At 48.5% G+C, this 13,749-nt stretch overlaps 1 protein-coding gene across 1 annotated transcript in view; it reads right to left on the bottom strand.

Annotated features, from left to right (window-relative positions):
- Positions 1-5,682: 5,682 nt before the first annotated feature.
- The window catches only part of NAV2 (neuron navigator 2), a 242,878-nt gene continuing 234,811 nt past the window's right edge, over positions 5,683-13,749 (bottom strand). Inside the window, 7 exon segments of the mRNA XM_075325589.1 lie at positions 5,683-7,960; positions 8,064-8,267; positions 9,330-9,448; positions 9,633-9,829; positions 11,868-11,939; positions 12,141-12,295; positions 12,406-12,641. Of these exon segments, the coding sequence (XP_075181704.1) occupies positions 7,835-7,960; positions 8,064-8,267; positions 9,330-9,448; positions 9,633-9,829; positions 11,868-11,939; positions 12,141-12,295; positions 12,406-12,641 (1,109 nt within the window). The 3' untranslated portion in view covers positions 5,683-7,834.

The following is a 13,749-nucleotide window of genomic DNA, read 5'->3' on the forward strand; positions in this document are numbered from 1 at the left end:
TGCGTCACTTACAACTTGACCCCAACGACGGATTGTGAGATATATTGAAGCGTGTGTAGCGGGCTTTAGGTGTGTGGCTATGTAATATTTCCATATATCGGGGGAAAGCTAGGCCACCCATTTTTCTGGGAGTCAACACCTTCTGAGCGATTCGGTGGCGTTTGTAGGCCCAAACGTAATTATTTAGCCATTTCTGGATTCGTCGAATCACCTCGGGATTGGTATGGGAAGCGTCTCTAGTAAATATAGTAATTTTGGAAGTATCGTCATTTTAACAGAGGCCATTCTCCCAAAAAAGGACAGGCGGCGCTTATCCCACTTGGTTAGTGTTTTTTTTTTTTTTTTAAGGTCTTCTAAAAAAGGTGGAAAGTTATGTGAGTAGAGTGTTTTGTATGTGCTTGTTAAGTATATCCCTAAGTATTTTAAACGTTCTTATTTCCAGGTGTATGTAAATGCTGATTGTAGTGTCGCAACGGTCGGTGGTTTCAGGTTTAGTGGCAGAGCCTCTGTTTTTGTGTCATTAATTTTGTATCCCGACAGACTACCATATTCAGTTAGAATTGAGTGTAGGTTGGGCAGGGAGATCAGGGGGTCTCGTATTGTTAGAAGGACGTCGTCTGCAAAGAGCGATGGTTTGTACTCGCGTCCTCCTACCTGGATTCCTTGAATGTCTGGACTCTCCCTTATCTGTGCAGCTAGGGGTTCTATGCATAGTACGAATAATAAGGGAGATGGGGGCACCCCTGTCTGGAGCCGTTATAAATGGGGAAAGTGGATGATGACGCATGAGGAAGCTTCACCGAGGCCTCGGGGTTCGTATATAAGGCTAAGTTCACACTTCAGTTGTTTTCAATCCGTCAGGTCCGTCAGCAACGGATCAGTTGTTTTTTAGATGTCAACTGATGCAACTGATGTGTTTTTCACAGGATTCCTTTCACAGGAATCCTGTGAAAAAACGGATCAGTTGCGTCCGTTACATCCGCTGTGCGTCCGTTTTTTGACGGATCAGTCATGATCCGTCTGTGTTTGGGACAGCCCAGTGGGCGTGCCAAACATGCTGGGCATGCTCAGTAGAGCATGACGGAATCCTGCGCTGGATTCCGTTGTAAGACGTTGTAAGACGGAATCCAGCACCATAGACATACATTACAAGCTTGACGGATGGCGACGGATTCCTGTGCGGCGCGTTAATTTTGACGGCCCGAAAAACGTTACATTCTGCGTTGCTCCCCGCTCGGCGGTCAGTCAAAAACGACGGACTGCGACGCAGCGGATGCAACGCAGGGTCATCAGTCGCAATCCGTCACTAATAGAAGTCTATGGGGAAATACTGGATTCCTGCAAAATATTTTGCAGGATTCCGTAATTCCTCAAGGCTACGGATTGTGACTGATGCAAAACAACTGAAGTGTGAACTTAGCCTTAGGGTACTTTCACACTTGCGTTATTTTCCTTCCGTTACAATCCGCCCTTTTGGGAAACAGCGGAATCCGTTAACGGATTCCGCTGTTTCCCATAGACTTGTATGGTTGACGGATTGTACCAAAAGGAGCTGCGTTGCTTCCGCTGGGCGACGCTCCGTTGCTTCCGCCCAGCGGGAGGAACGCAGCATGTAACGTTATTTTGAGCAGCGGAATCCTCTGGATTTCACTGCGCATGCTCTTTTTTTTTTTTTTTTTTTTTAAATCAAACTTTATTTTGGCTCGCGGTGGCCGAACGTTCAGCTGAGCGCCCGGCCGTCGGCAAGCGACAGCGCTCAGCTGAATGACCGGCCACCAGCATGCCCGGCCGCCGGCAAGTCACAGCGCTCAGCTGAGCGCCCGCCCGCCGGCATGCCCGGGCGCCGGCAAGTGACAGCGATCAGCTGATCACCCGGCGGCCGGTTGCAGGGAGCGATCAGCTGATCACCCGGCGGCCGGGAGCGATCAGCTGATCACCCGGCAGCCGGCTGCAGGGAGCGATCAGCTGATCACCCGGCGGCCGGCTGCAGGGAGCGATCAGCTGATCACCCGGCGGCCGGCTGCAGGGAGCGATCAGCTGATCACCCGGCGGCCGGCTGCAGGGAGCGATCAGCTGATCACCCGGCGGCCGGCTGCAGGGAGCGATCAGCTGATCACCCGGCGGGCGGGAGCGATCAGCTGATCACCCGGCGGCCGGCTACTGGGAGCAATCAGCTGATCACCCAGCGGCCGGCTGCAGGGAACGATCAGCTGATCGTTCACTATAGTCTGCCGCTGGTAAAACCGGGAAAAAAAAAAAAAAAAAAATCAAAACGAATTGCGTTGTTTTGCAGCATCCGTTGCATCCGTTGTGTCACTATATGCAACACATCCGTTGCATCCGTTACACAACGCAATGCAACGGATACCGTTCAACGCAAGTGTGAAAGTAGCCTTAGGCTAAGTTCACGCTTCAGTTGTTTTCAATCCGTCAGGTCCGTCAGCAACGGATCAGTTGTTTTTTAGATGTCAACTGATGCAACTGATGTGTTTTTCACAGGATTCCTTTCACAGGAATCCTGTGAAAAAACTGATCAGTTGCGTCCGTTACATCCGCTGTGCATCCGTTTTTTGACGGATCAGTCATGATCCGTTTGTGTTTGGGACAGCCCAGTGGGCGTGCCAAACATGCTGGGCATGCTCAGTAGAGCATGGCGGAATCCAGCGCTGGATTCCGTCGTAAGACGGATTACGACGGAATCCAGCACCATAGACATACATTGCAAGTGTGGCGGATGGCGACGGATTCCTGCGCGGCGCGTTAATTTTGACGCCCGAAAAACGTTACATTCTGCGTTGCTCCCCGCTCGGCGGTCAGTCAAAAACGACGGACCGCGACACAGCGGATGCAACGCAGGGTCATCAGTCGCAATCCGTCACTAATAGAAGTCTATGGGGAAATACTGGATTCCTGCAAAATATTTTGCAGGATTCCGTAATTCCTCAAGGCTACGGATTGTGACTGATGCAAAACAACTGAAGTGTGAACTTAGCCTAAGCCCTGTATCGCTTGTAGAAAAGGCCCCTCAATGCCGAATCTTTTGAGTGTGGCAAATAGGAAAAACCAGCCTAGCCTATCAAAGGCCTTTTCCGCATCGAGACCGAGAAGCTGGCCCTCCCCCTTCTGATGGTTTAATGTATCACCGAGATTGATCGTTCGTCTGGTGTTATCTCCTGCTTGTCTATTCAGGACAAGCCCCACTTGATCCCCATGAATCAGCCGCGAGAGGAACACTGACAATCTAGTGGCCAGAATTTTTGTAAATATTTTTAAGTCAGTATTTAGCAATGATATCGGGCAGGAGCTTGCACAGTCCGAGGGGTCTTTTCCAGGTTTTGGGATCACTGTTATGTGGGATTTCAGCATCGAGGTAGGGATTGGGTTACCATTGAGGAATAAGTGTGTCCAGGAATACTTTATAGTACAGGTAGGAGAAACCGTCTGGTCCCGGGGCTCTTCCGTTTGAGAGTTCTTTGATTGTGGAAGTCAATTCCTCGGTGGTAATTGGGGCATTAAGTGTGTTAAGGGCATCTGCATTTAGTGATGGAAGTGACCTAGCGGCAATATATTCGTTAAGTAATTGATTTCTCGTTTGTACATCTGACGGAGGAGTTGAGGGAAGTGAGTATAATTTAGCATAATAGTCCCGGAAGGCATTTGCATGCCCTTGGGGGTCATATGTTAGATATCCTTGTGCATTCCTGATCGTCAAGGGTGTGGATTGTGCTTTTCGGTCCCCGAGTTGTGCTGCGAGCAGGGAGTGGGCTTTGTTACCTTTCTCATAGTACCGTTGCTTGGTAAATGCCAGCATTTTTTCCACCTTCCTGATTGCCAAATCCTTCAGCTTACCCCTCACGGTTACGATAGGATCCCTTCTATTTTTAATAATCAGCCAAGGTACAGCAGAGAGCTGAGGGATGCAGCCTGCAGCTGCTGCTGTCCCTGTGCTGGAGATGAAAATTGGGGGGGACCCCACGTCATTTTTTTTTCTCTTTAAATTAAAAATAAAAATGCTGTAAAACAGCTGATCAAGCTTGCTATATCTATATTGTTATTTTATCTGTTTTTTCTGTCTATTTTATATGTTCTTTCTTTAGCACGGTGGCTCAGTGGTTAGCACTGCAGTCTTGGAGCGCTGGGGTCCTGGATTCAAATCCCACCAAGGACACCATCTGCAAGGAGTTTGTATGTTCTCCCCGTGTTTGCGTGGGTTTCCTCCGGGTTCTCCGGTTTCCTCCCACACTCCAAAAACATACAGATAGGGACTCTAGATTGTGAGCCCCAATGGGGACAGTAATGCCAATGTATGTAAAGTGCTGTGGAATTAATAGCGCTAGTTAAATGAATATTATTATTTATATCTCTTATGTTCTATTATCCATCTTATATGTTCTATTTATCTATCTTTCTATATCTATCTATAATTTTTCAAGCTTTGGCCATCTTTTTCACATTAAAAAGCCATTAATTTCAGTATCATGTATTTTTTACCGGTATCAGTCACACGTATGCAAACACGGACATCACACGTATGACATATTGATGACCATACCGGTACATGTGGCTTGCACCTGTTGAAACACGGACATCTGAAAGGGGTCTTAAGGGGGCTTTACACGCTACGATATCGTTAATGTTTTGTCGTTGGGGGTCATGTTGTTAGTGACGCACATCCGGCGTCATTAACGATATCGCAGCGTGTGACACTGACCAGCGACCTTAAACGACCTCAAAAATGTTGAAAATTGTTCACCATGGAGAGGTCGTCCCAAAACCAAAAATTGGTAAGGGTTGTTGATCCATGTTGTTCCTCGCTCCTGCGGCAGCATACATCGCTATGTGTGACACCGCAGGAGCGAGGAACGTTTCCTTACCTGCCGCCGGCCCCAATGCGGAAGGAAGGAGGTGGGCGGGATGTTACGTCCTGCTCATCTCCGCCCCTCCGCTTTGATTGGCAGGCCGCTTAGTGACGTTGCGGTGACGTCGCTGTGATGCCGAACGTCCCTCCCCCTTGAAGGAGGGATTGTTCGGCAGTCACAGCGACGACGACGACCAGGTAAGTATGTGTGACGCTGCTGTAGCGATCACAAACAATCGCATGCGCGACAGGGGCGGGTGCTTACACGTTCGCTATCGCTACAAATTGCTAGCGATATCGCTACCGTGTAAAGCCCCCTTTAGTTTTTGGAGCCGTGAACAAATTCAAAGAGCCCCATACATTGTCCGAGAAAATAAAAAAATTCCTGCATGCCCAAGTTTGAGCCGATAGATTGCACTCGACAATGTGAGTCTATGAGTGCGGGAAAGTCATTGGACTGCACACGGATGACATCTGAGCGCAGTCTGATTTGCAAGGACTGAGGCTGGAGAAGATGGAGAAATTTTAATCTCCATCTTCTCATCCTAGAGGATAGGAGCACACTATGCCGACACTGATGAAACTCGGATCAGAGTGTGGTCACTGTCATTTGCATAATTGGCCCAATTTTCTCGGAGGAGAGAATCTATGGCTGTCTGCTCCTGCCTTGCCATAATGAATTTGGCACAAAAATTATATTTCCTAAAATTCATCTTTAACTCGACCTCCTCCAAAAAAGGAAGGTACAAAATGAATGATAATTTGATGCCAAAGTCTACTAGAAAGTGTCAGGACCTCTCAGGACGCAATGACTCCACACAGGATAAATAAGCATCGATTTATTGAATCAGTAATAATTTAAGACTGGTACAATCAGTTTTGTTCGTATTATCAGGAATCACGATCTGATCCGACCGTGCGACAATTCATCTCAAATAAAAAATAAATCCAGGCAAAAAAAAAAAGGAAATCCTACACAAAATACTCGCCCCTCCCCGCCTATTTGTATTTATTTCCTTTTTTATTTTCTTTTTTTTTTTTTTTACAAAAAGGGCTACAAAAATCTCATCAAAATGCAGCAAATTCGTTAACTATTTACATTAGTTACACGGGAAACATTTACATCTCCAAAAGAAAAACTTCTGTCCAAAGTGAAAACAAAATATTAACATGCGGGTGCGATACATGACGCGTTTCACCCACGTCACATACAATTTACATCATGGGGGGGGGAGGGGAGGGTTATATTAATCGCTCTTATTATTTTTCTGGTCTCCTTTATAATTATGTTGCATAGAATCCAGCGGAGATCTGATGATTGACTTTGTAAAAAAGGCAATTGGAAGTATCAAAACTTTCAGGAATATTGAGTGTCGTCCGGCCCAGCGCCCGTAACAGTCTGATCGTGCAGATAGCTGTATCCGAGCCGCCACCAAGATGGCGGAGACATCAAACGCATGAGCTACATGATGGTATAGGACGAGATACAAAAGAAAATAGCTTCCCGTTAAATATACATCCAGGCAGACCAGCTTCCTGACGTTAACGAAGGACAATACAGTGTAATCTAGAACTGCCCGATGCGTTTCGGGCTTCACAGACAACGAATTGTGACTTATATACAGAATCCGAAAGCTATAAATATAGATATATATTTATTTGTGAAACCTGTCAGTGATATGAAACATCCAGCCATATTCACAGTTATGGATTTCAGTGCCGGGGGGTGGAGGGGGGACACACTCTGAATTCTACCGACGCGTTTCGCTTTATCAGCTCCTTCTCTTGTTTGCAGTATAACCGATGAATCCGTGCGCTTTTCACCTTCCGGTCCACGCAGCGTCATTGTGATAGTGTTTCCGCTCGGGTTATTGTAACCAGGTCTAACGTAGCAGGACACATGAGGTATGGAAGAGCTGGTCCGACCGTCAGCACCTCCATATTGTTCAGATGTGGTGAAGGGAGGATATTACAGGGTGTCTATTCCCTTGTAAAATGGAAAAAAAAAAGCAAACTGCTCACCCTAAAAAAAAAAAAAAAAAAAAAAAAATGCAAATAAAATTCATAATGCAGCAGGTACACGGGGACTGATATTATCCCTGGTGGGCTAGGTGTGTCTGCACTACAAGTCCCAGCTGTACAGGGATAGTGGGTCCCGGCTAAGTTATCCACCATGATTATAAGGCATTGAAAAGTTAGCACCAAAATGGGGGAGATGGCGGCTTAGAGACATGGATGTTGGAGCAGACAGGTACCTGAGGAATGACGGGTCGGCAGCTCCGGTCTCCCCACTGTATGTATTAGGGAACTTGCACAGTGCAGTATGGGTTAATGTGAGACAAGCTCATCTATTACTGCCGCCTGAGAAGGGAACAGACACCCAGCAAAGCGGAGACTGCACAAAAATGCACTGGGGGCTCCCGATACCGGCCTGACTGCACCCTGTCTATGTCCCCCCCCCATCATATAATAGACGCCTGCCCTGTGACAGATTCAGTTTTTGGTTTGGTCTCAGACCCGATCCATGGTCGTTGCCAATAAAACAATGTCCGTGTGGCGGTGATGAGCCCTTTCACGCTCAGGGTAGGTTGGGGGAGCACAGAGCGTCCTGCATAGCTGTATACTGTTTGTGGCAGACGCTCCATCCCCCAGCAGCACCGGTTATACACACCGAGAGCAAGGCAAGCAGCGTAGTCAGCGACTACCTGCACTGAGGTCACCTAGTGAAGCTGGCTGGACCAGTACCCCTGTGTGTTTGGTTAGAGCAGCATAGGCAGTGTACCATCCCCGGTCCTGCCCTGTATCTACATATTCAGTGTTGCAGGCGTTTCGGCCTGGTGCATGTAACGAGTAGTGCAGCCTCGATTCTAACACGCGGTCACATCAAACAGGGTGCAGCGACCGGCGCCCCCCGTCAGTTTGATGGCCCTAAAATGTCTCATGTCCCAGCCACCTGTAAACGGGCGACTCTCGTCATCACAGTGCAGACTCCAGGGAGGAGTCCAGAATATCGTCGTGATGGCTGTTGCTGTTGGAATCGCTGTCGTAGCTCTGGGGGCTGGAGAAATTGGCCGCTTCCTGGAGACGCATCAACATGTTCATCTGAAAGAGCAAAAAATGGGTCATAAGAAAGGCAAAACTTAAAGGGAAGAACTGAAATGGCCACTAGACCAAAACTGTATGCTCAACTGTGCAGACTCCTTACCAGAGGATCTCCGTCCCCGTCTCCGGAAGGAGCTTGCTTGCTTGAGGTCCCCTCCCTGGGCACGGAATAGCCATCAAAGCCAACGTCTTCTGGCCGCAGCTGGAGAAGAGGAGGCCACTCGTGCTGCAGGGGAACGGCCGTCCACGGGTAGGTGTCCATAACCCACTTGGCAGGGTCTTCCCAGGGGGCTCTTCTGCCGTACAACTAGCAAGGAAATCAGAAGGAAATTCTATGTATTGTACATGACCAGCATGGCCGCCCAATAAATCATCGAAGGCAGGTCGGGAACCTATGGCTCGCCAGCCAGGTATGGCTCTTTTGATGGCTGCCTCTGGCTCGCAGACAAATCTTTCATAAAAAAAATACAGTATTTTCCAGTATGTAGGACGTACTTTTTTTCCCCAAAAATTGTGGGGAAAACACAACGGTTACTTACCGGTAGCCGGTTTTTCCAGAACCCATGACAGCACCACGTGATATAAGGGTGCTGTCATGGGTGAGGGGAAAACACAACGGTTACTTAACGGTAGCCGGTTTTCCAGAACCCATGACAGCACCCTTATATCACGTGGTGCTGTCATGGGTGAGGGGAAAAATGGGGGTGCGTCTTACAAACCGCATATGGCTTACCGGGGCGGCAGTGGTGGCGCAGGGTCGGCAATACTGCGGGCTCATGGGGTGTCGCGGCAGACTGCGGGCTCATGGGGTGTCGCGGCAGACTGCGGGCTCATGGGGTGTTGCGGCAGACTGCGGGCTCATGGGGTGTCGCGGCAGAATGCGGGCTCATGGGGTGTCGCAGCGGCGCACACTGCCGGCAGATTGCGGGCTGCTTTGAATCTCCAGCAGTTGACGAGATCGACTTCAAGAGAATGGCTGCGGAGGCGGCGAGTGCGCAGATAGGGTTCCGCAGCCATTTTCTTGAAGTCCATCATGTCGATCTGCGCATGCGCCACGGCCATTTTCTTGAAGTCAATCTCGTCAACTGCGGGAGACTCAAAGCAGTACGCCTGCCACCGTGACACCCCACAAGCCCGCAGCAGTATCGCCGTCCCTCCGCACACTGACCCTCTTGAGTCGCGACACCCCCTCCTCCGTGTCCGCAGCATCACCTACCCTGCCTCCTGGCACCTTCTGAGCCGCTCCACCACCGCTGCTCCCCCCTGGTGAATATGGCTCTCACACAATTACATTTTAAAATATGTGGCGTTCATTGCTCTCTCAGCTAAAGGTTCCCGGGCCCCTGATCTAAGAGATAAGGTTTTATACCTGTAGCCCTTCTCTCACAGCTTCCAATAGGTAGGGGATGATGGAGTAGTTCCACAGGTCAGTAAACCAAACCCTTGAGCCGTCCACATCCATCGGGCAAGACAGGAACAGACGAGGTCCTAGAATAAAGAAGCAGATGGGAAAATATTTGACATACTCCATTCACTCTGGCTGTACTGTCCCTTTAAATCACTGTTCTGTGTATAACATCACCATCTGCTGGCAGCTAATGAGAACTACACCTCCCCGGTCTGTGGCGTGTCGGAGACTCTGGATAATGTCTAGTGTGAGTGAGGGACTCACCGATGGTGACATCTGAGGAGCTGTGGGTCTCCAGGAAGCGGTTCAGGTGTTGCCAGACTTTGGGGATCCAGTCTATTATCTTCCCCAGCTCCACGTTTCTTGTTCGGTTGCTCATTTCTGTTTCAATCAACTTCCTCCGGAGATAGCGGCCAAGGAAACCTTTCACAGGCTCCGTGTGGTTGGCACATAGCACCCACCTGTGTAACATACAAAGGTTACAGGACAGCGACACAGAGGCGACAACTAGAGGCGTCCATGCATGCGGCATTCTGCTTGTGTTCTCTATGGGGAGAGTGGAGTGAGCAGCTGCCAGAATTGCCTGACAGAGGCTCATCTCCCTGGGGAACAAATGACCGTGCGCAGAAATGTACAGCAACCGATTCTGACTCCCCCCAAAATCAACTGTCATGGGAGAGATGGAGGTCCCATATATGTGGTCGAGCAGTGCAGGGGCGCCTTAATGCAAGGTAACACCTCAAAGGGGGGGCTCCAATATATAAAGTCTAAATATTATATATACAAAAAGTTATAAAACGTTCTTAGAAACTTTATTTTTCTATTCACTTAAATAGTAAATGTCTGTACTGAAGGATCTCAAATCTCAGTTATGAAAGCTGCCTCACAGTCAGACTGGTCTAATTGTCTATAGCAACAAATCAGAGCTCAGCTTTCACTTTACCGCAGCAGCTTCAATGCTAAAAGCTGCACTCTGGTTGCTATAGGTAACCAGAACGGTCTTACTGTGAGGCGATCTTCATAAATGTGCCCCCAGTTACTTCTGCACTGGCTATAGCTAACCTGAACAATATTACTGTGAGGCGATCTTCATAAATGTGGCCCCAGTTACTTCTGCAGTGGTTCTAGGCAACCAGAGCGATTTTACTGTGGGGCAATTGTCACAACTGAGGCCTCAGTTACTTCTGCAGTGGCTATAGGCAACCAGAACAATCTTACTGTGAGGCAATTGTCATAAATGAGGCGCCAGTTACTTCTGCAGTCAGTGGCTATAGACAAACAGAATGATCTTACTGTGGGGCAATCTTCATAAATGAGACCCCAGTTACTTCTGCAGTGGCCATAGAAAACTAGAATGATCTTACTGTGAGGCAATCTTCATAAATGAGGCCTTAGTTACTTCTGCAGTGGTTATTGGCATCCAGAACAATCTTACTGTGAGGTAATCTTCATAAATGAGGCCTTAGTTACTTCTGCAGAGGCTATAGACAATCAGAATGATCTTACTGTGAGGTAATTCTCAGAAATGAGACCTTGGTTACTTCTGCAGTGGCTATAGGCAACCAGAAAGATCTTACTGTGAGGCAATTGTCATAAATGAGGCCCCAGATACTTCTGCACTGGTTGTTGACAGCCATTGCTATAGTTACAGAGTTTTTAGGTTTCTCCTCCTTAGCGAGTATATGGCTGCTGACCGTTTAAAAGCAACTCTTTGAGTGCTGTCACTTTATTTCTTAGAGACCCTTTGGGCAAAAACACAGATACTCATTTTCTCCTTTAATTTCAATAGAGCATGAATGCAGGTGAGCAAATCTCATGAGCGGGTACATTTCACTGAACGTGCGCTGGCCCTTGTACTGTCGGAGCCCCAGCACTGCTGGAATCGCGCCGGCTGCAGAGGTGAGTATAGGCTTTTTTTATTTTATCTGGGGGAAACGTGGAATTGGAAAGGGTTGTCCTAGTTGTGGACAACCCCTTTAAAAGGTACCAGTCTCTCCATTTGAACGTTTGTCCTTCTGATAGATCTGCAGGAGCGCACCGTTCCCTGCCTCTGGGCTTGTCGGGCAGTGGTGCGCTCCTGACTGATTGTTTAGACCAGCGGCATAGTCACTCTGCTGCCCGAGCTGTGCAATCTCCAAAGCTCCGCTGCTGCCTTGTCCTTTATAGAGTCAGAACCGGGGCACTAAAGCTGCATCCAGACATTTTCACAGCAGCGCTTACAAGCTTTAGAGAAAGAGCTTGTAAGCGATGTGCATCTTGCCTTAAAAATCAGCCACTGCTGATAATTTTGTCACAATTTCCAGACGCCAGTCTTGTCTTAAAATAGATTGGCAAATTATGGCAAAATTATTAAAGAAAACTAACATGATCACGTCTGTAAAGCACCGTAGAATTAATGGTGCTATATAAGTAAAATAAATAAATAAACATACGGCCTTTACCTTGGACATAAATAGCCAGATGTAAAAAAAAAAAGTAAAAAAAAAAAAAGAGACTCACCGGAAGTTATGATGAAGCTGTAGGTTTGGGGTGGAGGACGTGGCCTGGTTCATGGTGCCAATTATGTATGGGCTGCAGAAGGAAAAGAAAAAATGATATATCAATGGCATGGCGCCTGCTGGATAACACGGCATAGATGAGTGGTATGTAATATACACAATCCCTTAATGGGAGACTCAATCATCCTCAGTTCCTCCAGATCTTCCACCCGGAGGCTCTGTAGAGACGCCAGGAACACATCCATACAACACAAAATGGCAAAAGCATCATTACCATTTGTGGTATTTGCAGTTTAGGAGTCCATTGAAGATCTCGCCCAGCGAGCTGACATGATGGAGGTTGTCCAGGATGATGACGAGGGGCATGTCCACCGCGTTATTTTCGCTGTTGCACTGATCGGCAAGGTTGGAGAGATACTGGCGCAGCTCCTGGAGGAGGGCAGCAGAATATTACACGTATTAGGAAAGTGACATTCAAGCCACGTCTCCATGTGGGGTTCTGGGGCCGCACGGTAGCACCACGCTGGAGGGGTTATTACCTTACTGGACTTGTGGTCCACATTGAAGGTGGCGATAATACCATCCGTCAGCTCTCGCCCCTCGCACAGCACCATGTACTCAGACAGACGATTCGCCAGGTAGGTTTTTCCTGTTCCACTCGGACCAGACAAGATGATCCTTCTATGCTCCATCAATAATGAGACGTAGCGTTGTAATATCGGTCGAGGTATCAAAGTCTCAAACACCAGGCTGTCCAAGCTGCTCTCCGAGAAACCTGACATAAATGAAGGAAATAAAGCAATGCCGGGAACACAACACAGAGGCCAAGACTAACGCCTGGAGGACCCGGAGGAAGAACCTCTGTGCAGAGGGAACACAACACAGAGGTCAAGACTAAAGCCTAGAGGACCCAGAGGAAGAACCTCTGTGCAGAGGGAACAACACAGAGGCCAAGACTAAAGCCTGGAGGACCCGGAGGAAGAACCTCTGTGCAGAGGGAACACAACACAGAGGCCAAGACTAAAGCCTGGAGGACCCGGAGGAAGAACCTCTGTGGAGAGGGAACACAACACAGAGGCCAAGACTAAAGCCTAGAGGACCCGGAGGAAGAACCTCTGTGCAAAGGGAAAACAACACAGAGGCCAAGACTAAAGCCTGGAGGACCCGGAGGAAGAACCTCTGTGGAGAGGGAACAACACAGAGGCCAAGACTAAAGCCTGGAGAACCCTGAGGAAGAACCTCTGTGGAGAGGGAACAACACAGAGGCCAAGACTAAAGCCTGGAGGACCCGGAGGAAGAACCTCTGTGCAGAGGGAAAACAACACAGAGGCCAAGACTAAAGCCTGGAGAACCCTGAGGAAAAACCTCTGTGGAGAGGGAAAACACCACAGAGGCCAAGACTAAAGCCTGGAGAACCCTGAGGAAAAACCTCTGTGGAGAGGGAACAACACAGAGGCCAAGACTAAAGCCTAGAGGACCCGGAGGAAGAACCTCTGTGGAGAGGGAAAACAACAGAGGAAAAGACTAAAGCCTGGAGAACCCTGAGGAAGAACCTCTGTGCAGAGGGAAAACAAAACAGAGACCAAGACTAAAGCCTGGAGAACCCTGAGGAAAAACCTCTGTGGAGAGGGAAAACAACACAGAGGCCAAGACTAAAGCCTGGAGGACCCGGAGGAAGAACCTCTGTGGAGAGGGAAAACAACACAGAGGCCAAGACTAAAGGCTGGAGGACCCGGAGGAAGAACCTCTGTGAAGAGGGAACACAACACAGAGGCCAAGACTAAAGGTTCCAGATCCCGGAGGAAGAACCTCTGTGCAGCAGTGCTCCGCGCCAGCTAATGCAGGGGGCCCCAAGCTAGAAACCACTAATATTACATCCATAC

The sequence above is a fragment of the Anomaloglossus baeobatrachus genome, chromosome 10 (assembly GCF_048569485.1).
Source record: "Anomaloglossus baeobatrachus isolate aAnoBae1 chromosome 10, aAnoBae1.hap1, whole genome shotgun sequence".
NCBI lineage: Eukaryota > Metazoa > Chordata > Amphibia > Anura > Aromobatidae > Anomaloglossus > Anomaloglossus baeobatrachus.